This window comes from Capsaspora owczarzaki (genome assembly GCF_000151315.2).
Source record: "Capsaspora owczarzaki ATCC 30864 unplaced genomic scaffold supercont2.4, whole genome shotgun sequence".
In the NCBI taxonomy this organism is placed as follows: Eukaryota; class Filasterea; order Ministeriida; family Capsasporidae; genus Capsaspora; species Capsaspora owczarzaki.
The window spans coordinates 1167388-1193517 of record NW_011887295.1 but is presented as its reverse complement, the minus strand read 5'-3'; the positions used below and the strand labels follow the sequence as shown (position 1 = coordinate 1193517).

At 53.1% G+C, this 26130-nt stretch overlaps 8 protein-coding genes across 8 annotated transcripts; 3 read left to right on the top strand and 5 right to left on the bottom strand.

The window, feature by feature from the left end:
• Positions 1-293: 293 nt before the first annotated feature.
• On the bottom strand, positions 294-3336 carry CAOG_03166 (hypothetical protein). The gene is made up of 7 exons (XM_004363948.2): positions 3003-3336; positions 2530-2586; positions 2106-2327; positions 1834-1974; positions 1490-1736; positions 1358-1419; positions 294-1266 (listed from the first exon to the last, which is right to left on the bottom strand). Exons 1-7 carry the CDS (start codon positions 3210-3212, stop codon positions 397-399), a joined length of 1809 nt encoding a protein of 602 aa, XP_004364005.1. The 5' UTR covers positions 3213-3336; the 3' UTR covers positions 294-396.
• Positions 3337-3449: 113 nt separating this feature from the next.
• Positions 3450-6641, bottom strand: CAOG_03165 (hypothetical protein). Its single transcript, XM_004363947.2, has 2 exons — positions 6187-6641; positions 3450-6062 (listed from the first exon to the last, which is right to left on the bottom strand). The coding sequence occupies exons 1-2, from the start codon at positions 6619-6621 to the stop codon at positions 3573-3575; spliced, it is 2925 nt and encodes a 974-aa protein (XP_004364004.2). The 5' UTR covers positions 6622-6641; the 3' UTR covers positions 3450-3572.
• A 52-nt stretch (positions 6642-6693) lies between these two features.
• Positions 6694-8955, bottom strand: CAOG_03164 (solute carrier family 35). Its single transcript, XM_004363946.2, has 2 exons — positions 8888-8955; positions 6694-8178 (listed from the first exon to the last, which is right to left on the bottom strand). The coding sequence occupies exon 2, from the start codon at positions 7961-7963 to the stop codon at positions 6863-6865; it is 1101 nt and encodes a 366-aa protein (XP_004364003.2). The 5' UTR covers positions 7964-8178; positions 8888-8955; the 3' UTR covers positions 6694-6862.
• A 291-nt stretch (positions 8956-9246) lies between these two features.
• Positions 9247-11442, bottom strand: CAOG_03163 (UDP-N-acetylglucosamine 2-epimerase). The gene has a single exon (XM_004363945.2). The coding sequence runs from the start codon at positions 11075-11077 to the stop codon at positions 9743-9745; it is 1335 nt and encodes a 444-aa protein (XP_004364002.1). The 5' UTR covers positions 11078-11442; the 3' UTR covers positions 9247-9742.
• A 2349-nt stretch (positions 11443-13791) lies between these two features.
• On the top strand, positions 13792-17131 carry CAOG_03162 (ATP-dependent DNA helicase). The gene is made up of 7 exons (XM_004363944.2): positions 13792-14771; positions 14931-15259; positions 15351-15508; positions 15589-15768; positions 15877-16098; positions 16195-16497; positions 16635-17131. The coding sequence occupies exons 1-7, from the start codon at positions 13872-13874 to the stop codon at positions 17057-17059; spliced, it is 2517 nt and encodes an 838-aa protein (XP_004364001.2). The 5' UTR covers positions 13792-13871; the 3' UTR covers positions 17060-17131.
• Positions 17132-17254: 123 nt separating this feature from the next.
• On the top strand, positions 17255-20712 carry CAOG_03161 (hypothetical protein). The gene is made up of 6 exons (XM_004363943.2): positions 17255-18607; positions 18691-18770; positions 18896-19054; positions 19182-19745; positions 19856-20464; positions 20560-20712. Exons 1-6 carry the CDS (start codon positions 17288-17290, stop codon positions 20609-20611), a joined length of 2784 nt encoding a protein of 927 aa, XP_004364000.1. The 5' UTR covers positions 17255-17287; the 3' UTR covers positions 20612-20712.
• On the bottom strand, positions 20644-23637 carry CAOG_03160 (hypothetical protein). Its single transcript, XM_004363942.2, has 6 exons — positions 23333-23637; positions 23002-23242; positions 22376-22933; positions 22208-22296; positions 21149-21333; positions 20644-21052 (listed from the first exon to the last, which is right to left on the bottom strand). The coding sequence occupies exons 2-6, from the start codon at positions 23209-23211 to the stop codon at positions 20796-20798; spliced, it is 1299 nt and encodes a 432-aa protein (XP_004363999.1). The 5' UTR covers positions 23212-23242; positions 23333-23637; the 3' UTR covers positions 20644-20795.
• A 602-nt stretch (positions 23638-24239) lies between these two features.
• On the top strand, positions 24240-25951 carry CAOG_03159 (hypothetical protein; the record flags this gene model as incomplete). Its single annotated transcript, XM_004363941.1, has 5 exons — positions 24240-24710; positions 24808-24914; positions 24956-24991; positions 25140-25820; positions 25909-25951. The coding sequence occupies exons 1-5, from the start codon at positions 24666-24668 to the stop codon at positions 25949-25951; spliced, it is 912 nt and encodes a 303-aa protein (XP_004363998.1). The 5' UTR covers positions 24240-24665.
• Between the last annotated feature and the right edge of the window lie 179 nt (positions 25952-26130).

The following is a 26130-nucleotide window of genomic DNA, read 5'->3' as shown; positions in this document are numbered from 1 at the left end:
ATGGGAAAAAAACAAAGATCGCGCCAAAAACCCAATGCGCCAACAGCCATTCATCTCCAATCTCAATTGTACTTCTTCATATTGAAAAACAATAAAGAAACAAAAGTACGTTGTAGTTCAATGTTCAGATCAGAGAAATCTCGCGGCCTTGTCCGGATTGCAAGAAGGACAAAAGCAAAAGCGAAATCAACAACATACGGAAAAAGGACATTGTCAAAGTGTCTGAGACGGAAAATAAGAAATGAAAAAAGACTGAGAAACTCAAAAAAGGGTTGCTGCAAGCTTTCTATCAACAAGAATATAATTTAAAAACGATAACGCATCAACAGGGAAAATAACAATCTTAAGAAAAAAACCCCTCCGAAAAATTGCAAATTTGCTTCGGTAAGGGTACGATTAACTGGAAGGGTTGCCGGTGGATTGGATCGAGACGCGCACTTGGCCAGAGTCACCGTCGACGCTGGCAAGCGTGTCAGGGCTCGCCGGCAAGTCTTGGCTGGCAGGCGCCTCCGACCGGACTGGATTTGGCGAGAGCGGGATTTCCTGCAGTTCAGTTGACTGCTCCCGTCCACGTCGTTGCCGCCGACGAAGCCGGAAAATGGTGGGGAGATGCGATCGTGGTCGAGCGTCGACACTGCTGCTGTAGTCGTCATTCTCCAGGCTAACAACAGCATGAGAGGGCGGTAGAATGGTTGCCTGCGAAACTACCAATGGCCCGGGTCCAGCGATCGAGTCCATCGAACCACGATTGCCGTGACCAGCAGGCAACGCTGACACCGGAACGGCAACGGCGAGCAGATACTCGCCTGCCGAAGGAGCTGGGAGCTGAATCGCGGCGACCTTGTCGCAAACCGCCTTGGACGTGGTGACATCCACGGTTGACGTGTACGGGACCCGGAGTATGATTCGCTCGTAGGGAGAAAAGTCCCGCAGACGAAAGTGGTACAGAATGGCAATGCCAATCAAGATTGCCAGGAGGCAGTGCAGCAGCGCGTCAATCCAGCGATAATACATCAGGAAGGAGCCTGCAAGTTCAACGCCGGCGTAAAAGATTGCCAATGTGACAAAGCCAATGCGAAAGTAGAGAGCAAACCGCAGCTTGGCGTGCAGTGCCTCCACCGGTCCAATGTACAAGACGGGACGAATCTGTCGCTGGATCAGATAGTTTTCGACCGTCGCCGCTTGCAGTCGCAAAATCTCAATGTTGTTTGTGGCACTCTTGAGGGAGATGAAGATGCAGATGAGCAACATGGCAATGACCACTCCCTGCACAACCAAAACACACAAAAACGAGTATTGGTGGTTGGTGAGTGCGGGCATTTTTCAAACACATCGACTTCCACAGATCAAAACTTACCAGGAAATACTCGTGCAACCAAGTAAGGCCGATAGATGAAAGGGCAAAAACAATCACAATCACTGCAACCGACCGGATCAGTATTAGAAACCCAAAACTCAAACCACAAATGTACCGACCAACACCACTCACAGGCAAAAACAGACTTCTTGGAGCGGGAGATTCTGTCTCCCAGCAAACACCAGCCCTCGGAGAGGAGAAGCAACAGGAGCATGAGGACAGTGTTGGTCAGGATGGAGATGAGCTCACGAACAGCCTGATTGGTCGAGTCCTCAAATCCGTCCGCAACAATGAGCTGGTACTGATGAAGCTCCAAGGTCGACAGCACAAACCGATGCAGTGGTAGGAGCACCAGAATTTGATGGAGTGCGGTGGAAAACTGGATGGCAGCACAAGAGCAATGCATGTGAGTGAACACAACCGTTTGCGTGTTTGGCACAAGTGGCGTTCGGAGCGCGCGCCGGTCGCATACTCACAGGTTTCAACGCCCACCAGTTGTAAAAGTAGAGCGCCAACATGACAATCCACGCGGCGGTCTGGATTTCAGTGATGCGAGGTATGTATGTTTCGTCGCTGGAGAGATGAACCTCACCCGGATTGAGAAGAGTGGCGGTGATCTATGGTTGGTGGCGTGCGTCAACATGAGGGGTGAAGTGAGCAATCAGAGAGTGCACACAGAGTGCACACACGCACACACAGGCAAAGGGCGTTGTGTGCAAGAACAAAGGCGAGAGGTGGTGCGTCTCACATGGCACTTTGGCTGGATGTCGGGAAAGGCACGGCAATTGAGGATGGACACGCCGAAAAAGCCATCCTCATCGACTACTATGTGAGCCTGGAACACGCCAGAGTCGGCGTCGCTGAACATCCGAGCCTGATTACAGCTGTAATGCAACCCAGTGATGCGGGTTCGGTTTGGGTTGTAAATTGGGTAGTTGCAAGCAATGCCTGCGCCAGCATAGTCCATCATCTGCATTTGCGTTGCATAAAAGGGGTAGCGGCAGTTAAATTGGGTTGGATGTACAGAAACGAACGGGGTGTCACATAGCAAAACGAAAACCCTGGCGAGAATAATGTCCACAAAATTGCAGTGCAGAAAGAAGCACAAAACAGCGAGTCCCAAACGCGGCCAATGGGGGTGGGGAAAGGGGGAGGGGTCATAAAAATCTTACAGCCTTGTTCTGATCACCAGTGCAGAGCAGCAATGACAAGTCGGTTGGCGGTGCATTCTGTCCAACGTCCAGGCAATGATCAACAACAACAACAACAACAAAAGCACAGTAAGAACACACATTGAAAACACATTGAAAACTCAGCAATCAATGCAGAACTAAAAGCGTCGAAGAACAAAAAAAAAAAAAAAAAAAAAAGATCAAAACTCAAATCGTGAGAAAAAACGATGAGAAAAAAAAGCTCAAACAAAAGACACAGAAACAAAATCGGGCGACGAACGACAAGAGAGAGAAGCGCCAAGGACGTCGAACTTGGACAGAGCGAGCAAAGGAGAAGTGAGGAGGAGGTGGGGGGGACAACTGAAGGTGGGACAGCGGGAGCAGAGAGGAGCAGGAAGGGGAGTCGGGACGCGAGTGCGAAAGGACCGTGGGAAAAGAAAAAAACGGAGGAAGACCCAATGGGACTGACGTACGCAGACCACGGTGGCGGTCGCCTCGCCGCCAGCGTAGAAGCCAAAGAGGTCGTTGTCGTCGAGGATCTGGAAGAACTGGTTGGGCTGGCGGAGGGTCAGGTCGCTCGTGTACACGCGAGCCTCCACCGTCCGAGGAACCGCAGTCCAGGTCTGGAATAGCACTACGGCAAGCAGCAGCAAACGCTTCAGCTGCAGTGCCGACGCACCCATTTGCCGAAATGGGGGAGACGGCGCAACGTTTATAGAGAGGCAAGAACTGAGCAAAAAAAGCGGGGGGGGGGAAGAAAGCGCTGGGAGGAAAGAAGGGGGTCCAGAACAATGGCAAATTGAAACACGAATGGACTGAACTCAAACTCCCAAGGCTTTGTAGCCAATTTTCCCACCGTCAATCAGCAATCACTTCTGCGTGACGCGGGCTTGAGGAGCACACAGTCATGCACCAGTAGGTAGATAAAAACCGATTACTATTTGTTTTAGAACATGGACAAGCTCTGGAACGAACACAGACAGCTGAAAGCTTAAAATACAAAAGCGAAAATGAAAAATGAAAACCCCAAAACATTGAATTGCTCAGACAAGCACAACGTTGGGTCGAATGGTGGTGTCGGAAAAGCGCAGCTCTGGGTGGTGCACAACGCCGTCGGGAGTGGTGGTCGAGACCGTCGCGACATAGTTGAAACGGTCAGCCGAGTACATTGTGACTCCAGCGGCTTGCGCAGCAATCAGCCACTCCCCCAATGCATCGAGCGCACCCTGGCGGCGCACGTCGTCAGCACCGGGCACCATGTTGTTGCGTTCGCTGACACCGCGAGCCCGCCACTGTCCATGTACCGGATTGAACGGACCACGAGGCAATGCGACGCTTCCGAGAGAACTACTTGCCCAATCGTTGCGGCCGAGTCGGTCTAGCGCTGTGCGCGCAATCACCGCCGAATAAGGCGCGCCAATCACGTCAACGTACTCAAACTCAAGCGACGGCTGATACCGGTGCAAGACAGTTGGCCAGCTCGGCGTGGAGGTAGTGCCGGCTTCCTGCTCGCCTGCGGCATCTAAATCAAGAGCGTCTGCAGCGCTGCGGGTGTGCGTGTGGTTGCCTGCTTCGAAGGCAAGAGCAAACGCCGCGCTCTTGCCGACAATTTCCGCGTCAGTGTGCGTGAAGGCATGCATGGCATCCGTGAGAAAGTTGGGTCCGTAGAAATGGCGGCCGTTCAGAAACAGGACGTGCGAGCCCGTCAATGAGCCAGACTGGAGCAGGATATTGTAACAGGCCCCCATCGGAAGCGCCCGTGTGCGAGCTGAACGCTCTCCTGTCGCAGTAGAGACGAAGCGCACGCGGCCTACGAGTCCAGGATACTCCGCCACAAGCCAGGCGATAATTTCGCGCATGTTGCACTCGACGAGGCCTGGCACCGAGTCGGCAAAGACCAGCTCAAAGTCATCGTAGGTAAACGTGCCCACCATGTTCAGCACCCTCACAACCTGGCCCACGTCACAGTCCGTGTTGGCCCAGCTCCACTCGGACCCCTCTGCTCGGTTGCCGAATGCGGGCGCTTGCCGCGCAGAAAGCTCAGTCTCATCGTCCATGGGAGCGCTGCTGTCTGACTCGTCGTCCTCCTCTTCTGCAGATCCATCGAGCGGCTGTGGCTGTGGCTGTGGCTGTGGCTGTGGCTGCTGTTGCTCCTCGGCCTGTCGTTGCGTTTGCAAGAGCGCAAACTCGGCTCGCTGTCGAGTTTGGCGCTCCAACGCCGCCAGAAGATTTTCGGATGGTTGCAGGACGTAAACAATACTAACGCGACGAGGCATTGGGGAGCACACCTGGTCAATCCTCTGACGAACAATCGTGCTGTCGCCCAACGGAGGATTGGCAAACTGCAACGGCTGGAATTCGTTGCGCGCTGACGCGAGCGCCGTCCGAAAAGGTGCCTCCTTGACGTGTGCAAGAATGACCTCAAGTATGCTGTCAAACCGATGCCGGTATGTGTGCCGCTGCAACAGTCGTCGCCTGGCACGAACCGCCATCTGCTCGCGCTCGAGTGCACAGGTGGCGAGGAGGTCTGCCCAGTAGTCTGCCTGCTCAGAGGTGTGGGCAATCGCAATTCCATTCGAGTCGAGCATGGCTTGAAGGGCCGGCGAAGCGTTGGAGAGCACGGGAGTACCGCTCATCAAGGCTTCGAGCGCGCGCCTCGAAAACATGGACGCCGAGTTGTGAATCGAGTTGACGTTGATCATCACATTGTACTGGCGATACAAATCCATCATGGACTTGTACGTGACGGCCGAGCGCAGGTACCGACGAAATCGCTTTGGAAACGGCTTAATGTAGCTGGGATACATGGCCGCGGTCACGTAGCGATCGAAAATGGTCACTGTGCCGTACTTGACGGCCGAATCCAGCAGCATGGCCAGATGCTTGCTCCGGTCAAAGTACTTGGAGGTGAAGGCAAAGCTTCCGGCAAACACAAACTCTGACAGAGGGGCGACAGTGTCGCGCTTGCGGCCGATCGGGGTGTGTCGCCAGGGTTGTGCGGCGAACGGGAGAACCGCCACGCGCTTGTGCCCCACGAGCTCCTGGTAGCGCGTCACAAGGGCGACCTCTGTCGTGAAGATAAAGTCAAAGCTGCGAATCAAGCGGTTGCGCAGACCAAACCGGTCAAAGTTTGGAGGATCCTCCTTGTTCCAAAAGATGGTGGGGATTCCTCGTGCTCGACACCATGCCAGTAGCTCGCGCAACGCAACGGCCGATCTGCCCGAAGAACGCTCAAATGCACGACTCGTCCAGGGCTGAAGCCACACGGACTCGACGATGAGCAAGTCCGGCACGCGCGCCGAGACTTGTGCCAGCCAGGTCTTTGGATGCAGTGCGTACAGCTCGCTCTCGGGACTGAAGCATTCGTACGTCATGTTGTTGCTTTCCATTATAACAGCGACGACGAGGTTGCATCGTGGGCTGGAGACGGGCTCGCGATCCACAAACCTTGAGACGAGGAGGTTGTTGTTGTTGTTATTGTTGTTGTTGTGCCTCAAGTTGGATTCTGTGCGTCCAGCCTCGTTGATCACCACCTAATGTGTTTAAGAATTTGATAGCAAGCAGAAGGAAGGACAGACAACAAAGAGTCAGTCGAACAACCGATTTGACACGTCACGTCAAACTCATCAAGGCGGTCGAGCAGCCGAAGCGCCTTACAGGCGCGGGAATGTACTCTGGCAACTCGTCCCACAAGCGGCAGGAATGGTCGCAAGATGCACTGTCGGACGGAAGGGCCGGCACTTGAGGCTCTGAACCGGGTGGCAACAGCGGGGGCTGAAGCGCTTCCTCGCGACGGCGATTCGACTGTGCACTGCGAAGCTGCAGCTGCAGCTGCTCGTGTTCGTCCCGGCTGGCCTGCAGCTGCACTTGTAGACTTTGGATTTGAGCAAGCAGCTCGGCGGGACTGCTCGAGCGGTCGCCGTTGTCTCGGTCCAGTTGGCCGACGCCCTCAGCAACAAAGTTGACATTGTGGGGCGACAGTGTCCGTTGAGTAACAGTGTCCTGTCCTCCTGGAGGCCCAATCAGAAATAGCAGGAACAGAATCAGTCCGAGTCCGGCCAATGCGGCCCGGCGATTCGACCGCCACCGCATTGTATGACTCGTCAACGATGACAAAAGGGAGACTGACTTGAATTGGTACTGTATGTACTGTACTGCGTGTGTGGGGCTTAATACTGTGTTCCATTAAGTGTGACAAGCAAAAACAAACTCAATCCAATGCGACAACCAACGACTTTTTTTGGATACAACGAGGGACAACAACCACAACAACAACAACAACAACAACAACAACAACAACAACAACAACAACAACAAAGCAGAAGAAAGCGGACTACTTGGAGGCAGTCACCCAATTGTTTGCATGCTGACCACCCTCGTGGGCGTGCGCATGAGGCACATGATGAAGCGTGCTGCTGCTGCTGCTGCTGCTGCTGTTGTCGTGCGGGAACTCTGAGGCCTTGATGCTCACGGGGAGCGGCGGGGGCGATTGGACGATGGAGGGCTTGGACGTGGCGGTTTGGTACTCGAGGTACGAGTAGAGCAGCGAGCCCGAGATGCTAATGTTCAAGCCGACAAAGTTGGCCATGGAGAAGACATAGTCGCCGCCGAGGAACATGCCGACGTAGGTGGTGACAATGTTCTTGAGGCAGCCGGTGATGATGGTCGTCAGGGCCGAGTTGATCTTGGTGCAGACGACAATGGAGACGTTGAGGATGCAGCCCATGAGCGACGCGAGCAGGAAGAGCAGGACAAAGGTGGGGTCGCGCCAGCCAGGGAAGTTGAGGACGGGGCCAATCTGGTGGCCGTCGACAAAGTACAGGGTGGCGATGAGGATGGGGAGCGAGATCAGGTTGTTGTAGTACAGCAGGCCGAAGGTGCCGAGCGACTTGGAGTCGAGCTTTTGCTTGATAAAGACGCAGTTGAGTGCCGAGCACAGATTGTTGACCATGATGAGCGTGTATCCGAGCGCGTCAAAGACCAAGTCGTTGCCGGCGGCAACCAAGGCGCCAAAGATGAGCAAAAAGACGCTCATCTTGACCATCGAGGTGGACTGCTTGCCCAGGACGTAGTACTCGGCAATCATGGCCAAGAAGATGGTAAAGCGACGGAGCACGGTGAACATGGCGAGATTGATCATCTTTGTGCCACCCAGGCCAGTGACCGTGTTGACCAAGAAGACGAGCGGAAGCGGATGTGTTTGCCGCACGACGGCGAACGAGAATGACGGGAAGGAGACGTAGCCGAGCTGCTTGGCAATGCCAATCGAGACGACCGTGCTAATGTATTGCCCAAGCGCCAGGAAGCTAAACGATGGAAACCCGTACGTTGTCAGCACAATCTTGTTGACAAAAATGATGGCGAGCGACGTGGTGGCGTAGAAGAGCGCTGCGCCTGCGCGGACGAGCGGCGGGTGGTTTGCCTCTTGCACCATGTTGATTGTGTCGATGCGATGGATGGTTGCTCGAGCAAGCAGGAGGAGTGAGGAAGCAGGAGGAGCAGGAGGAGCAGGAGCAGGAGCACGAGCAGGAGCAGGAGCACGAGCGGAAGGCGGCGGGCCAGAGACTGAGACTGAGGAAACGGAGTGCTTTGCGCGAGACTTGATCGCCAGCTTCTAACAAGCACAGATCAGCTCGATGACAACTTGATCTGTAGTGGTCATTGTTACAAATGCCAAAGTCAGTGAAACAGTCGAAGGGCAGAGTTGAGTTGAGTTGAGTGAGGGTGAGTTGAAAACTGGCATGCGAACGGCGTGGATGAGACTTTTGGAGGGGGGGGGAGCCGCGGCTGTGTGTTGGAAGCCACACAGAGGGACGAACGAAGGAGAGAGAGTGAGAGCGAGAGTGAGAGAGCGAGTGAGAGACCTTGACGCTGCGAAAAAAAAAAAAAAAAAAAAAAAAAAAAAAAAAAAAAAAAAAAAACGAACGAAAGCCAATGGAAAAGGCAGCAAAACCCAAAAAAAAAAAAAAGTGAACCCAAACGCAAAGTCACTCAGTGTTGGATGAAACCGGAACGCCGAGCGAGTAATCCACGTTTTCCCCTCTGCGTTTGGACAAGTCTCTCGTTTTAGAGTCCAATCGAGATCAAAAAAACGAAATGACAAAAAATAAAGGTGAAACAAGGGGAGAGTGAGGGCGAAAAAAAAAAATGGAAAAAAGTAAAGGGAGCGGCGGGCACGGTCGCCGTTTTGCGTTTCCAGTCCGTGAGTCAGGGGGGGGGGGCAAATGCGTGCATAGGAAGAGAAGGCAGTTTGACGCGAACGCAGACCCACAAGCGAGGGGTGGAGCGGATTGCGTCGGCGTCGTGGGGGGGTTGAAAAAGCAAAAACCCCGCGGAAAAAAGCCTAAATGAAACTGACAACTTTTTTTCGTGTGTGAAGCGAACTTGACAACCTGCACGCGACAAGTCAAAGCAGCAACAGCAGCAGAGAGACTGAATCGCCGAGGAAATCGACAACGAAAAATCAAATCTGCATGAACAACACAATACCACCGACTTTGGAAGAAACCAGACTCGAGATCCAGAGAGACAACTCGCTGCAGAAGTTCAGTGCTTGACGACCAGATCGATCGCTTTGTTGCTTTTTCTTTTTGTTGTTGTTGTTGTTTTGGAGCGGGTGTTATATTTTTTGGGTGTTAAAGTGTGCAGCTGACCCGCAAAAAAACAAACAGATAAAAAGAAGTGCGAGTTTTTAATGCCGATGGTTCGATGGTTGGATGGATGGATGGATGGATGGATCTCGTTGCAAAGCTCATTTAATAACCAGAAACAAACAAAGCTACAGACACCACAGTCGGTGAATAAGAAAAAGGGGGAAAACTAACAAGAGACAAACACACATTGACACAGACACGCAAACACACACACACTCACTCACTCACCCACACCCAAGCAACGTTGGCTTTGATCACCAGGCCAAAAAAAACCAGTTGGTGGTCACCATCGCACAACGTGGAAGGTGTGGTGAGTCACGGCGGGTTTTTCGCTGTCTTGTTTTTTTTACATCGTAACAATGATTGGCCCACAAACGGGCAAATGGAAAACAGGGACGTAGCCGAGGTACGTGGATACCAAGGCGGAAAAAAGGAAAAGAAAAACAAAGAAGACACAAAAGGAAAGAAAAAAAAAAGGTGAAAAGTAGAAAAAAAAAAAAAAAACACCAAACCCACATGCGTGACAACGCAGCAGCGGGCGGGCGGGGGAGATCAAAGCCTTATGCGCCAATGCTCAGCTTGTTGGTCGATAGCGAGGTGAGCAAAATGTCGACAATCTGCTGGGCGGCAGTGCCGTCGCCGAACGGGAAGCACTTGCGCGACATGGCGGCAAAGGTCTGGTCGTCCGTCAACAGCAGGGTGGCTTCCTTGACGATGGTGTCGTCATTGATGCCAACCAGCTTGGTAACACCGGCATCGACACCTTCGGGGCGCTCGGTGGTCTCGCGAAGGACAATGGTGGGCTTGGCAAGCGCGGTGACCTCCTCCTGGATGCCGCCAGAGTCGGTCATGACCATGTACATGCGGTCGAGGAAGTGGACAAAGACGTCGTACTCGAGCGGGTCGAGCAGATGGACGCGTTCCATCTTGCCCAGCTCCTGGCGGACGGGCACGCACACGGCGGGGTTGAGATGGACGGGGTACCAGATGTGGACGTCCTTGTGCTGGGCGATAATGCGCTTGACGGCGCGGCAGATGGCCGCAATGCCCTCGCCGTGGTTTTCGCGGCGGTGGGCAGTGAGCAGAATGTGACGGGCCTTCTGGCCGGCGGGCAGGACGGCGTTGGTGGCGGCGTCGGCAGCCTCGACGCGGTCGAGCAGCTGGCGGGCCGCTGCCGAGGGCACCTTCTCGCGAATCAGCATGATGGCGTCAATGACGGGGTTGCCCGTGACAAAGACCGTGTTCATGTCGATGCGCTCGGCGCGCAGGGCGTCGGCGGCGTAGGACGAAGGCGCAAAGTGCAGGTTGCCAACGACCGAGACAATGCGGCGGTTGACCTCCTCCGGGAAGGGGTTGTAGCGGTCGTTGGTGCGCAGACCAGCCTCAATGTGGCCCACAGGCACGCGGTAGTAGAAGGCGCACATGGCGGCAATCATGGCGGTGGTCGTGTCGCCCTGGACGAGCACGAGGTGCGGGCGCACAGCCTCAAAGACGGGCGCGAGCGCCAGGAAGAGGCGCGCAGACAGGTTGGAGAGCGTCTGGCCCTGGGTCATCAGGTTGAGGTCGACGTCCGTGGCAATGTCAAAGAGCGAGAGCAGCGGGTCAATCATCTGGCGGTGCTGGCCCGTGACGCAGGTGATGGAGAGGATGCTCTCAGAGCGCTTGTCCATCTCCTTGAGCACGGGGTAGAACTTGATCACCTCGGGGCGGGTGCCGAAAATGGACAGCACGCGAGTGGCGGTCGGACGCTCGGCAATGCGTGCAGCAACGTTGGGGTACGAGGCGCCGCACGCGAGCATGGCCGCCGAGGGCGAGGGCGACAGTGGTGTCGTGGGGATGGACGGCACCGGCGTCAGAAGGCTAGAGTTCATAATGTTCAGGAGCTGCTTGGACATGGTTTTTTTTTTGTTAAGGGGTGAGTATAGGCAGCGGTTGGTTCCTGCGGTAATGTTGCGGTCAAAAGGGTCGAAGGAGCGAGGAGAAAGAGGAGGGGAAATAAAATAAAAAGGCGAGGGTCGGAAAATGACGAACAGAAAAAAAAGGGAGGGCGAGGTAGCACGAGAGGGCGAGGTAGAGCGCGAGAACAAAAGAGAGAGAGAAGAGAAGAAGGAAAGAGCCTTGTTGAAGAAGTCACGACCGCAATGGAAGGAGCAGAGCAGACCACAAAGAGCGCTAAAGAGCAAAGCGGTGATGAAAAAAATGATGAGTGAGACAAGACCGCTTTTGGAAGCGAAGCCGAAATAGGCGGATGGCTTCGGCGACCTGTCAAACTCCAAATCGGGGTTTGAAGGGCGGGATTTTTTTTTGTTGTTGTTTTTTTGTTTTTTTAACGATTTTTCGTTGCTTGTCAAAAGCGAATTGACAGCCAATAGCAACACCAACAACAAATGCACATCAGCCCCTCATTGCACATTTAAAAGTAAAATAGAACGACAGCAAGGCGAACAGGAGAACGAAAAAAGCCTTGGAGAACGGAGATGACACCATTCCCTGCAGGAAGTGTCATACTCGCACTCTCTCACGCCCGCCAGAAAATCAAGATGAAACACATCAAGAGGTGATCACTTTGGTTAATTGGGGGAGAAAAAAACCACATCGCACAACAACAACAACAAAGTCGAAGCAGCTCAAAAAACCGCCCGAAAGATCTGACCGCAGTGAGCCCCGAAAACGCTGGAACACCCACGCGCGTCGGTTTCACAGCCGCCGCAGCCGCCTTCTCCCCCTCGTGTTGTGAGTGTTGTGTGGAGAGTTCCGCCAGCTTTTTGAACAGAGGCAGGAAGTGAGAGAAGGAGTGTGAAAAAGGGCGCAGCGAAATAAGATCCTTCTTGTTTTGCTTTCAAAAGCGCACACTTTCGTTGTCAAGGCATCTGGCCAGAGTGATGCATCGGCAGAGTGTTCGTCAATGATGTCAAAAAAGGAGGTACGCCAGCAACAAACAAAACGCGAGCGGCAACGTCGGACGTAGCGCAGGGAGGCGAGAAGCACGAGAACAGCAATCCATCTCGACAAGCAAAAATCAGAGTCGTGGGGTCCTCGCAGGAGTCGACAGCAGTGACGCCCAAATACACTCCGAGAACCCCACACACACACGCTCGCGCGACTTGACGAGGTGACAAGCCGACAAGGCGCGAGACAAGCCATAGCCCCCCAGAGTAAAAGCACTCGAAACGCTCCAACATCAAAAAACCAAAAAACCTGCCAAACCAATCTGCAGCAAGCGCACAAAGTCTTGGCGTTTGGCTTTGACTGACGCGCGTTCGGAACCCGTGTGGGAGCCCTCCAGGATGGCTCTTTATCTCGGTCCAACCACTGCCTGGCGCCTCTGTCTCGCTCCTCTCGCTCTGTCCACTGCTCTGGCCGCGCGCTGCATTCTCGGCTGGAGAGCAAAACGACCTCGTGCTGACTTGCCAAAAAGCCGCTCGTTCAGCCCCGCCCCGCGCCGCCCCCGCCCTGCCTCACGCGCCAAGCAGACCAGTGTACTCCACAGTCACAAGGGGGATGTAGGGGTGCGCAAGGATGTGCGAGAATGGAGCGACTAGCAGCGTGCGCCTTTTTGTTTTTCCCGCTTACCACTGACAAACCGAAAAAAAAAAAAAAAATGACAGGAAGCCAAAAAAAGTGCTGACCGAGCTTTCTGTTTCGGCATACTCGGGTTTTTCGAGCATCGGGTGCGGAGCGCTTACCAGAGCAGATTTATGTAATGGTTTGCAGTCTCGTTTCGCAGGCGCATCCAGAAGGCGTCATTGAACGAGAGGCGAGGCTGTTTTTGATTGGGGCAAAACACACAAAAACCCGCAACAAAAAAGGGGCGGCGCAGCGCATACCAGCCAAAGTCAGCACAAAGAAGGCAAGTGGGTTGGCAGCGCAGATATGCAATGCTGTAAACTGCGTCTTCAAGCATTCTCAGGGGGGGGGAAACGGGGCACGGCTGCCGACGCCAAAGCGAAGCGAAGCGCAGCGGTTTGAAAGGTTGCATTGCAATGCGAAATTTGACATGCCTGTCAAAACATCAAAAACAACAAAACAACAAAACACGCAGTTTTTCAAATGAATGTTTTTGACATGTACTGGCGAGTGGAACATCGAGTCTGCGGGGGGTTGTGCTCTACGTTGCACAATGAGTTTCACCCAGCTTGGACGTCGGTGCTCCAACAGAGCGAGCTGCGTTTTGGCGGCGAGAAACAAACCGAAGCGTCGAATGCTCAACAAGGTGTGGTTTGTTCTGTTTGTGTATGTTGTCGTCGAACATGGTGCCATTTCATTTCATTCTCGATCTTTGTTCGTCACTGAGTTAGCCAGTAAGTGAGTCATTGAGCTCGTTGTGCGATGAAGCCACCGACTGTTTTCAAGTTTTCGTGCCCTGACTCATCCAACTCCTGTTTCGCCACCGAGTCCAAACCATAAACAGTGCACAAAGCCTCCGAGCATGAAGCACATGATGTTGATCAGGTTGGTGAAGGTAATCAAACCAAAACCCTCCTCGTTTGAAACCATTGGAGTCTTTGACTCTGAAACTTGTGAAAGCAACGGTCAACTCTCCAATCTATCAATCAATCAATCAATAGAATCCCTCTTATCCAAATCCAACTTGTAATTTGTGCAGTCAGGCTTTTTGCTCTTTTTTTTTTTCTGTTGCTTGTCGGTGTAGCTCAGACTTGGCTCTTCTCCGATTTTTGGCGCCAAGACATGCTTGGAGCGATTGCGCGCAAGTCCACTCTGCCGTGGCGTCACGCTCAGTCCGCGCTGCCCGCAGTGATGGGATTGGCATGCAGCTTGCCGCACAGTCTGCTCCAAGGTGGCTTGACGGGAGGGAGCACGTCACCGCATCTCACTGTCTGTCGGCGACACGCGTCGAGTTGGCCGCCAAGACGACGCTCGCATGGCGCCTTTTTCATGCATGGAGCCGCCCTGGAACAACGCAGCCGGCATAGTGCCACAAGTTACAGCGGCTTTGGCCTGCTGGGGGCACAGGCTCACACTGCCCGGGCAATGTCGAGCGCGCCCGCCAAGCCAGACCAACTCTCAACGTCATTGAGCGTCGCAACGCTGCCTGCTGGAGACACACCCTCTGATGGAAAGCAGCATGCTCATGCCGAGACAGCGTCGACGACCATTCCATCGGACAGTGCTACGCCAGAGCCTGTCAAGAAGGCGAAACGGACCAAGCGAGCTGCCGCTGCCGCTGCTGCTGCTGCTGATGATGCCCATCCCGAGCATCCTGACGCGCTGCTGACACCCAAGGACAATGAAAAGTTCAACGTCGTTGTCAAGCAGACAAGAGGCGGGCGACAAAGCGGCACGGTCAAAACCTTGGGGCCACTGGATCGTTCTCACAAGGTCGAGTCGCCCCCGCTTCGGCCTTATCAGATTGAGTGCATTGACAAGTGCCTGCAGCATGTAGCCGATGGGAATCGGCGGATGATTGTCTCGCTTCCCGTTGGGTCTGGCAAGACGGTCGTGTTTGCCAACTTGATCAAGCAGCTTCCGCAGCCCAAACCATCGGCCTTCAAAACGCTCGTGCTTGCCCATCGCGAGGAGCTCCTTGTGCAAGCCATGCACCAAGTTCACAAGTTCAATCCCCATGCGGTAAGGCTTCTTTTGCTTTCTGAAGCCCGATTCGGTTCTTTCGTGAATATTGTGTTTGCTCTTTTGTTTGTGTGTGTTTTCATTTTTTCTGTCTGCTTGTGGACCTCTCACCTGTATGCTCCGCTCGCTCTACCCATCCGCTTGTGTGGCACGCCTCAGAAAGTTGGATTGGAGAAGGCTGGGTTTTCAGCACCGCCAGACTGTGACGTTGTGGTCGCAAGCGTCTGCACGCTGGGACGGGATGAGTCGGAACGCATCTTGCGATTCGATCCAAACGAATTCAAGTTGATTATTGTGGATGAAGCACACCATGCGGCTGCCGACACGTACATTCGGGTGCTTCAGAACATGAACGCCCTGTCTCCCGACTCGCACATTGTCGTTTGGGGCTGCTCGGCGACTGTCCAACGCAATGACCGCGATCTCAAGGATGTGTTTGACAAGGTCGTGTACAATCGCACCATTCAGGAGATGTGGGATGAAAAGTGGTATGTTTCTCGGCTGTGAAAGCGCAATTCTTGTTGGGCCTCGTTCAACCGACTTGTGTTTGTTTTGCAATTTCGTATTTGGACAACACAGGCTAGTTCCCATTCGCTCGAGTCGCATCTCAACAAGTGTCAATCTGAACGCTGTTCGACTTCGAGGGAAAGAATTTGTCGAGAGTGACCTGGCAGCGGAAATTAACGTCGAAGCACGAAACGAGCTCATTGTCAACGCTTACCTCGCTGGTGTGCATGGTATGTCCTCTCTCAAGTTGAATCGAGATTTGCCGTTTGTTTCTCTTGTCGAAACTCACTAGGTTCACCTTGTGCGACAGGAGTGCGAAAGTCCACTCTAGTTTTCGCGATCAGCATCGACCACACTGAATCCCTGGCGAAGGCGTTCGTGCAGAAGGGCGTTGAGGCGCGCGCTGTGCACAGCCAGCACACTGCCGAGTATCGAGCCGAAAGTGTGCGGCTGTTCAAGGAGCAGAAGCTACCCGTGCTGGTCAACTGCGGTGAGATGAGTCTGTTGTTGCTGTTCCTTATCGATCTGTTCGCCTTAATGTTCTACTTTATTTGTTTTGTGGACACTCATTTTCTTTTCTTTCTTGTTTCGGATGCAGGAATCTTCACCGAAGGCACCGACATCCCATGCATCGACTGCCTCATCCTCGCGCGACCAACACTGAGCGCCAATTTATTCACTCAGATGGTCGGGCGGGGCTTGCGAAGGCACGAGAGCAAGGACGACTGCCTTGTCATCGATGTGGTTGACCAACTCAGCAAGCATTCGCTGATGGTAGTTCCAAGTTTGGTTGGCTTGGACTCTAGCTTTGATGCGCACGGTAAGTGAGCAAACAGTTTGCCTTCTCAGACAACGCTGCATTTTTTTTCACTCACGATTGCCTTGTGGTTGTTTTCGATTCTCTTTGCTCCACCAGGTGGAAACATTACCGAAGCGGCCAAACTGGTCAACGATCTTGCAGCACAGGGAATGCCTGCCATGCTCGCCACGTCTGTCGATCAGCTGGCGGCACTCTGCGACCCGGGTGATGCACGGTTGGCAGCGTTCAAGCTCCTCATTGGCGAGGTCGTTGGCAACGTTTCCTTGTCCGAATCAGAAGAGTACGATGCAACTCGCCAACTTCGTGGTCGAATGGACGGCTGGTTTGCCTATTCTTTGGGCAAGTGGTATCGTCCCGTTCCATTGAAGGGCTATCTCATGATTCAGCAAGACGGACTAGGTACAGGTCTTTGATTGTGCGGCTCGCGTTCAGGACGTGTGGTTTTGTTTTGTTTTTGCCTTTATCTAATTTGTTTTTTTGTTTTTTTGTTGTTTTTTTTTTTGGGGGGGGGGGTCCCTTGTCATTGCGATGACCAGGCTTGTTTCACACGCAAATGCGCTTTACAGACCGCCGACGCAAGCCTCCAGTGGAAGAGGTCGGCGAGCCGCAGCCGTCATTGGCTCTTGCGAAAAAGGAAGCCAAAATCTATCTGCGGGATGCGTTTCCCGACATCCAGGCGCTCCTGAACACCAATGGCACTTGGCGCAAAGAGCCTGTGACGGACAAACAAATGGACATGCTCAGCGAGTATCATCCCAGCGTCGACACAATCTTCCCTCGCCCAATCACCAAAGGCGAGGCATCGGAGCTGATTAGCAGAATGAAAGTTATTGCTGCACTCGAGCGCTCTCGCTACGCCACCACGACTGCGAAAGAAGAAATGGCTCGGGCTGCTCGCATGCAAGCATTTGTGCGTCCTGCAGCCTTGCGTGGGATTGTGGATGCATCGGGACGCGGTTGAACCACGCTTTTGAATTTGTTATTTTTTTTGTTTTTTGTACAATTGTATACTCTGCCTCCTTCGACACCCTGAACAGTGTAGTCCCACACGCTCTATTCCCAGCTCAACCGGCATTGTCTGACTGGAACTTCAACCACAGCAGCACTTAGCAAACGCGAAAACGCAAGCGAATGCAAGCTTAGTCGAATTTTTTTTTTTTTTTCGTTTTCTTGTTCTTTGAACGCGCACATGTCGGACGTGGACGAAGCAATGCCGCCTGCGACGCGGGTGCCTGGCGACCTCGACTACGCTGCAGAAGCAATGGATGTGACTGGCGACGATGGGTTTGACGACGATCCGCTGGCGCTGGAGCGAGCGCTGGGCTTCAATCCCAACCGCTCAGTCGCGAGCACGCCGATCAGCAGAATGGCGAAGACGAACGGCAAGTCCAGCAGCGGCGGCGGCAGCGCCATGACCAAGATGCGCAGGGTGCTCCATGCTCGCATTGCTGACGACGACGATGATGATGACGATGATGATGGCGGCGAGGTCGACCAGGACGACTCCAACTCGGACTCGGATTCGGATGAGGACGACGACAATGAGGCTGGGGACAACGGGCGGCTCAAGCACAGGCCGAAGCGGACCGCGTTCGCGATGGAGGATGCGGACTTCTCGGACGCCGAGCCAGAGGCAGAGCTTGGGCCAGAGCCCGTGCCAGAGGAGGAGGAGGATCCGAGCTACGACGAGACCGAGCCGCTTGGACGCCTGATCACAGCCATCCAGGCAATGAGCGTGCGCGACCCGCTGCTGCTGTTGCAGGACGATGCTGCAGCAACATTGCAGCAGCAGCAGCAGCAGCAGCGATCGACTGCTGTGGATTTGTGCACGGCGTTCCTCGACCTCAAGAGTCCCATCAAGCGCTTCACGGCGACCGTGTGCGACTTTATGCTGATGCCGGGTGCCACTGCCGTGCTGATGGGCTTTGTGTCGCGGATGGACACCGATGCAAGCGGAGCAGCGGCTGATCGCAACCATTCGAACGACATTGCAACGCGTCGGGGATATCAAGTCACCAACTTGCTTCGCATGGTCGATCGCGAAGCCGAGGTCAAGCGCTTTGTCGATGCGCAGCTGGAGCCCATCGTCGCTGGCCTGTTCGACACATTGCAGCCGAAATCCAAGGGTAGTCTCTACCACTTTACTGCCATCTTGCAGGCGTTGCTCAAGTACAAGCCAGAGGAGACGTTGGATGCGTTCTTCGCGCTGGACACTTTCCACGAGCTCGTGCGAGACATGTCCAACAACCTGCACCAGTCTCCCATTTCCGAAGCCATCGTCGCCATTTTTGAGGCGAAAGGCCGCCCAACCCAAGTCCGAAAGTTTACGGATGCCCTTCGAGCGACCGGCTTCCTCACCATTGTCGCGCAAGCCATCAATGGCGAGAACGCGGCCACTGTCGCCACTGGCTTCAACCACACTCTCCAAGCACTTGCCGGCCATCCTCTCGCGCGTTCACTGTTTCTTGACTCGTCTCGCCTCGAGTCCTTTTGCGGCAGTCTCGGACAGGTAAGCACGGGGAAGTGTGGAGTTGACGCGAACTCAGCAAAATCGCTCTGCTGTCCGTTGTGTGCTCACTGAACTTTGGATAGACTGTGACTGGTCCGAGTCTGAAGACCTATGAGCAAAGTGCTGCAGCTGCCGAGATTCTCTCCACCCTTTTCCAGTTTAGGTACCGCGTTTTTCATTGCTCTGGAGTGTTGGCGTGGCTTCTTTTTTTTTTTTTTGCTTTGATCGATAACTTTGTTTCTGTGGCTGTGACCTCAACGTATGATGCTCCTTCTACTATGAACATAGCCAAAGTGAGCCGGCAACACCTTTGGGATCGAAGCCGGTCATGTCGGCGTTCAGTCTCGCCAGCCAGCGCGCTGCAGCAGTGACAACCTTTGCTCGGATTGTTCCGAACGTCTGCGAAAAGCTCAAGCTCATGTCCGAGCGAAGCCAGGATGTTCATGCGTAAGTTTGTCCAGACCGAGTTCGGAGTTGTCAACTTTTTGTTCATTTTTCTTCGGGTTTTCTTTTTTTTGGCCATTCTGACGTCAATGGCATTTTGCCATGTGTCTGCCTGATCCTACATTGTCAGTGCTGTGTCGCATCACTCGCGCAAACTCGATCGCCCCGCAAAGGCTGCAACAGTTCCTGAATCAGGCGCCGCCGCTCCAGCTCCAGCGACCTTCCCAGCGCCTGTCGCGCCCTTCACCATGCTTCGTCTCAACCTCACCCGTCTACTGTGCGACATGGTCACCGCTATTGAGGCGCCTGCCACGGCAAACAAGGGCCCAGCCCCATTGCCGCCGCACGCCGAGCAGCTGCTGATCGCCATTCCCGCCACCACTTGGAAACAGCTGCTCAATCTCCTGCTCGAACACCGCCACAACACCGTCTACCACGCGATCTTCTTCCGGCTTTTTGTCGCCACGCTGGCACTCAACTACGAGCCCACCCTCCGTGCTTTGCTCAGCAACACCAAGTTTGTCACGCGCGTGATTCAGCACTACAAGACGGAGAGCAAGGACACTAGTGTGCGCGGCATCATTCTGCTCATGCTCAACTTTATGCGGCTCACTGCGCAATCGGGTCGCTCGGATTACATTGCTGGCATGTTGCATCATCACCCCGAGTGGAATCAGTTCATGCCGCAGTTAATGTACGAATGTTTGTTTTTTTGCTATTGGGCTGGTTTAATTGGATTTTGTGTTGTTGATTGTGTGTCTCATGTGCTTCTTTGGCGTCTTGTGTTTGTGTGTGGACACACAGCGAGGACACTTTGCGACAGCAACGAAGCGTGATCAGCACTGCGGCGGCGCTGAAGCTCATCAAGAGCCCAAGTATGCCCACACCATATTGCGGCCCCGAGTTGCCACGAAGAACATTCGTCACACCCAGCGGAAAGCTTCCCAGCGTCGAAGGCTTGGCCTCTGCCGACGTGTCAACTCAGACCGCCAGCACACTGCTGGATGTTGGCTCTCCTTTCGCGCTGTATCTCGGTTTTGATGCGATCGTTGCCAAACCCGTGAGCGCAGCGGCTCCTGCGCACACTGCCAACTCCAACTCCTCGCCGAGCGCCGGTGGCAAGAAGAAGGCGGGAAACGCTGCTTCGGGTTCCTCGCCCAAAGCCACTCCAGCATCGCCCAAGGCCGCTCCAGCCTCGCCCAAGTCGACTCCAAACTCGCCCAAGGCTACACCAACTTCGCCGAAAGCTACGCCGGCCGCATCCACTGCTGCAGCTCCGGAAAAGACCACAGCTGCAGTTGCCAACACCACGTCTGCCGCACCAGTTGTCAATCACGATTCGGGTGATGCAGGTGCCACAGCTGCCAAGAGCAAGAACAAGAAGAAGAAGAAGAAGAAGGCGGCCGCTGCTTCGTGAGTCTTTTTTTTTTCGGCTGGACATGCATTTTGTACGCCTTGTTTTTTGGCGCTAACTGTGTGCCTTTTTTGGGATTGTTTGTTGTGAGCAGGACCGGCTCTGGCGCGGCAGCGAACGACGATAGTGATGATGATGCATCATAGCCTATCTTGGATGACTTGATGTAAAATGTAAATCGGATTTGCTGTTGCCCAATCTTTCAAAACACACCTGCTTTCAAAAAATACAACATCACTCGCCGCCACCAAAATCGACATGGCTGTAGATTGTTTTGCATCCTTGAAACAACAACAATAACCCACCAAAACAACACCCGAAAGCAAGTGCTCATGGCTTGGCTGGCTCGGTTGCAGAGGTCGGTGCTGGCAATGCTGCTGCAGCCGCTTCTGCCTCTACCTGTGCCTGCTGTGCCTGCTGTGCCTGCTGTGCCTTTGCCATCTGCATCATGACACCGCCCGTCAGTGCTGCGATCGTCGCACCTTGTGCAAACACGCGCAGGCGCATCATGTTCTGGCCGAGCTTGGCGTTGCCCGTCTTGAACGAGTACATCCCGATGCCGAGCACAATCGTCGTCATGGCCATGCCTGCCACACAGACACACATACAAACACCAGAATGCCATACAAATCAGAAGACCTCGCATAGGCAAAACACATGCGTCGTCGACTGCCTGGCTTTACCAAGTGGAACGAAAGGGTTTTCCATCGACTTGCGATAGATTTTGGCGCTGGCGCTTTCCCAAACACGCGACTGTGAGGATGAGTTGGGATCCCATGGCGTGTTGTCCATGACCAGTTGCGGCGGGCGGGCGGCCCGAGGCTGTGCTGGCTGTGGCGGCGGAACGGGCGTGGACATGTCTTGGCTTCTGAGTGAATCAATCAGACAATCGGATGGAAAGAGTGGACCGATTGAAAAATGGTTGGGAAGGATGTGTATTGATTTGATGTACCTGAAGAAGATAGGCATGTGGAACGGAAGTGTGCAGGCGAGGTTGTATCAATCAACCAAGATAGTCAGCACATATCGCACAACCATCAAGATGCACGGTCCAAGCACTTCCAGCCTCCCATGGTTGCAATAATTGAGTGATGCTTTGTGTTGTAATTGTTTGTAGATGCTGTGGCAGGGGAATGTCGGTCGACTTGGGTTGTGGATGGCTGGCAAAGCCGAATCCGGGGATTGCCGCAGCCCCCCCCCCGTTTTTGGCTCGCCCCCAAGAGTGCTCCTGTGTCACATTCTACCCCTCAATGCACTGTTCGACTTTGTCGACTCGAGTTACCCACGTTCTTTCACAAAAAAAAAGAGCCTCAGGGTGACCAATGGCGCCCAGCCTGTTTGCTCCCTCGCGCTCCCTCGCCCAACCTACTCACTCCCTTCACGCCCAAAGCGAACTGTGTGATGTATGCGCATTCTGGTTTGTGTTTTGCTTGTTGTGGGGTGAGGAGGCAATATCACAGTGGAAAAATTTTTTTCGGATTTCGGAGCAAAATTCGGTCAAAATTCGGAAAAACCGAATTTATCATTTTGTCGGTCAAAATTCGGTGCCTCAGCAGAGCGAGATTATGGCGATAGCTCGACGTCTGATTGGTCAGAAATTGCTTTCTTCGTCTCCTTTTATATTATTAAAAATATTTTGTTTTTAATTTTTAATAAAATTTATTTTATTATTGGTTTCCATATTTGCACAAATTTACAAAAATCTCAGATCGCCCCCGCCTGCACCTCCTGGTGCTTTTTACTGGCCTTGGAGGGCTCGACTGGCAGCACGCTGGGCACGCGTCTGATGTCGCCGAGGGCCACTTTGCTCGCCTTCCGTGCAGAATCGCATCTGTTCAAGTAGAAATCACACTTTAGTCACTGTTCTGTCCCGTGCACTGCATCTGAGCATCTGACGAGCAGTCACTTACGCGTTTGCTTGAACGAGACACGTTGTGGGCCGGCCGATAATCGCGGTTGGATCGCCTTCTCACCAAGCCACCGGTGCAGTTGTTGTCCTGACGCGAATCATCTTGATCATCGATTTCAGCGCTTGTTACACGATCGTTTGCCTCGTGGCTTTCGCTGTCGCTGGATGCTGCAGCGAGTCCACTATCCGACGAAGCAGGATGCGCGTCATCGTCCTCGCTCTCGTCTGCCGCCGCCAAGTTGGAGTTTGTGAGCAGGCTTTCGCTCGAACTGACGTTGTTGTTGTTGTTGCTGTCGTCGCTGCTGTTGTTGCTGTCGTCGCTGTTGTTGTTGCTGTCGTCGCTGCTGTTGTTGTTGTCGTCGTCGCTACTGGGTTCAGTGTGGAAATTGATGTCGTCAGTGGCGCCAGCTGAAAGGTCGATGTCGGGGAGGGGCTGTGACATGGCAATTGAATCGGCAACCTGCTGTGTTTCCACCATGACTGATTCTTGTGCATCTGGCGTTCGAGCTGCTGCGCGCTTTTTAGCACTATTGTTCAGCCCACGCGCCGAGTCATACACCTATCAAACATCAGCTCAAACTTAGCATTTCGGTTGTAGTGCTTTCGCCGATCGAACAACACGCGTACCTTGTAGAGTACATCATTGACTTCATGATGCTTGTGCGATGTGACGAGTGCCAACAACCTGTTTTGGAACCAGAGCTCTACTCCCTCATCGGTGTCGGTTGTACCGGCGGAAAGCTGCTCTTGTGTTTTGGTTTGGGCGCTTTTGAGTGCTTGCCGTAGATGCTTTGGTAAAAACCACTTCGGATACCGAGCATGAAGATCGCCAAACATTCCCCGGACCTCTCTGACCCATTTAACCTCCCTATACTCACTCAAGCCAGCTTAGTAAATTGACAAACATCACACTAGATCCCATCATACACGACTGCTGTGCGTACTTGCTCGAGCTCACCTGCCGGGACCGAGACAACAACTCAGATTGCAGCCGCATTGTTTGGGATTGCAATTCTACGACTTGTGCGCGAAGCTGTGATATGAGATTGTTGTTTTCTGAAATGATGGCCGCGTGCCTATCCTCTGCAGCACGGAGGGCCTGTTTGACTTGATCCAACTCAACCGTCGCCCGCTGCGCCGACTCAAGGGCGAATTTTTGGGTATCCATTATGTGCTGGACAAAAGGGGCTACTTATGATCATATTCCACGGAGAGGGCGGGAGTGCGAGACAAGAAGAAGATCATGTGATTTTGGGCGCGAACTTTTGAAAAATGCATTTTCCCGCCAATTCACGCCCTACCTGATTTAAAATTTGCATTTTCTCCCCTTTCTATCGCGCTTCTGCAGTTCCTTCACATCTCTCTCGTGTCGTTCTTGTGTATCCATGTGAGATGAGTGTTTTCCACGCATCCGCGCAGTCGGCATCGATCTGCAGGCAGCAGACGACCGCATCTTTCGTCATCTTTTTTTTTCTTTTTTTTTTTCGCGCCTTTTTATTTTTTTTTTCTTTTATTTTTTTTACCTCCATCCTCTTGTCCTCCTGACATCAGCATCGCTTGCGTGCGTTGGCTGCTGCACAGTCAGAGAGAGGTAAAGCTCAATGACAGACAAGCACCACAAGCCGCGCGACGGCAGTGTTCGCCTTCTTCTTTGCTTTTGTTTTTTTTTATCTTTTTCTTTTTGTTGTGGCACACTCACAAATGTCACTGCTGGCCATCTCGATCTGCACTCGATGTAGCACAAAAAAAAATAATAAATAAAATAATAAATAAATGGTAGACTGAAGCAGTGCCAGTACAAAATAAAATTAAATTAAATTAAATTAAAAAATAAATACAATAAAAAATGAACATTGAAAATAAAAAAAATAAAAAACAGAAAGCGCAACCAAACAGGTTCGAACCCAGTTGCAAAAAGAAAGAAAAACCTTCAAGACGCTTGGTCTAGACAGCTCGAAGTCAACGATGGGCGAAATGGGATTCGATCGCAGGCATGAAACTACACTTTCTCATCCTGCTCCAATCGCGCGTATCTCGATTGGACAATATGTCATTATATCTCAGAATACTACAAGTCGAGAAAAGGAGCACGAAACACCGCGAAAAGACACGCAAACGGTGAGAACAAGCTCACTCGTTTCGTGTTATCGCCTGTCCTGTCGCTGCATTGGCCCCTTTTGCCCCGCTCGCTGCTTTGAATGATACTAGAATGAGCGGTCGTCCTAACGCCATATTGTATTCTGGTGTGTGGGGCGCGGTTTCTGCCATTTTGAAGCGAACATTCGCGAAAAATGAAGCCGGCCGCAGGCGTTCTTCGAACACTATGTTTCCGTGCTGTTATTGCCACTGGACTGGAACTGCTGCGACATCACTTGAGTATAACCACACGACAATGAATACTCTCATCACCACCCTTCACAATCTTTGTCACAGGCCGGTATCAGGCTCGCGGAAGTGACACCCATCGCGACAAACAACGCAACAACCGATCAACGCTCGTTTTTCGGCGCACATCGCACGCTTGACGTCAGCGCTCACTTGTATTACATTTGAATGATTTTTGACACGCATTGATGTGCAGCGAGGACCGAGTGCCGCAAGACTGCCGGCAGTACAAGTAAGGGAAGTGACCGATTTGAGCTCACTTTTGTTTTTATGTCAGAAGATTGGGGTTCATTTCAGCGGTGCATCTGCACCATGTGCGCAGCCGCCTTTCAAACGAATCCATGCAGTTCACCACAAGCTTGGATGTCGGATGCTGACAGAAAGCTTCATCATCAAATCCACAACCTGCCGCTGTCAGGAGTCTGCCCTTGTCTGAACTGCACCAAGTTCGCCATCAAGCAATGGTCTTTCGGCAACGGCAATTTCGAGAAACTTTCGCCGTCAAGTTTCTACAGACACGCGACTCAATGCTCGTATGCAACCGTTGCTGATGTCATCCAGGCGTATCCCGAAATGCGACAACGCTTTGAGACGCACTTTCGAGAGGAGCAAACTGTTCCAATGGCGGTGGATTCTACTCCCCCTACTCCGCCACTGCACACGTCTGAGCCAGCTGCCATGGCAGTGGATGACCATGGTGACGACTACGATGATGGCTTCGGCGATGTCCACGTCGCTGACCACGGTGACGCTCCTCAAGCTCCTCTGGGAGCTGATGACGACGAATACGAAAGCGACTTCGAATTGGACGTCGAAGCGACTGACGAAGCGGACGATACCCCGAACAATGCCACAGTCAATGACCCGAGCGAGACGTCAGAGGAGGCGACTGCAGCACCAGGAGCGGCCGAACCAGGAGCGGCCAAAAACAAAGGACCGACACCTAGAGCGACTCGCACAGCTGCTGCGTATCTGCAGCTTCTCCAATTCCTCAATGACATCAAAATCAAAGGCAAGGTCACGAAAGACATCTTCACTCAACTTCTCACGGGTATCCACAAGTACTGCTCCGAGATTAAAGCAATCTTGGATGATCATTCGACGAGATTGGTCTCTTTGTTCCAGACGTTTCTTTCGGACGTTCAACAGCGTACAAATGTCGACCCAATTGCGTCTGCGGGCGCGTTCTTAGACCAATGTCAAGAGAGTTATCCTGTGATTCAAGGTAAGCACGTCGAATTGGTGGCTGGCGAGGGATTGCTCTCTAACTTTCGAATGTTCCAGTTGTTCCTCCGACCATCCATCGATTTACGAAGGCTCTCAGACTCGTCAATCTTCTCCCGCCAGCGTCACCTGTCGACAAGAACAATT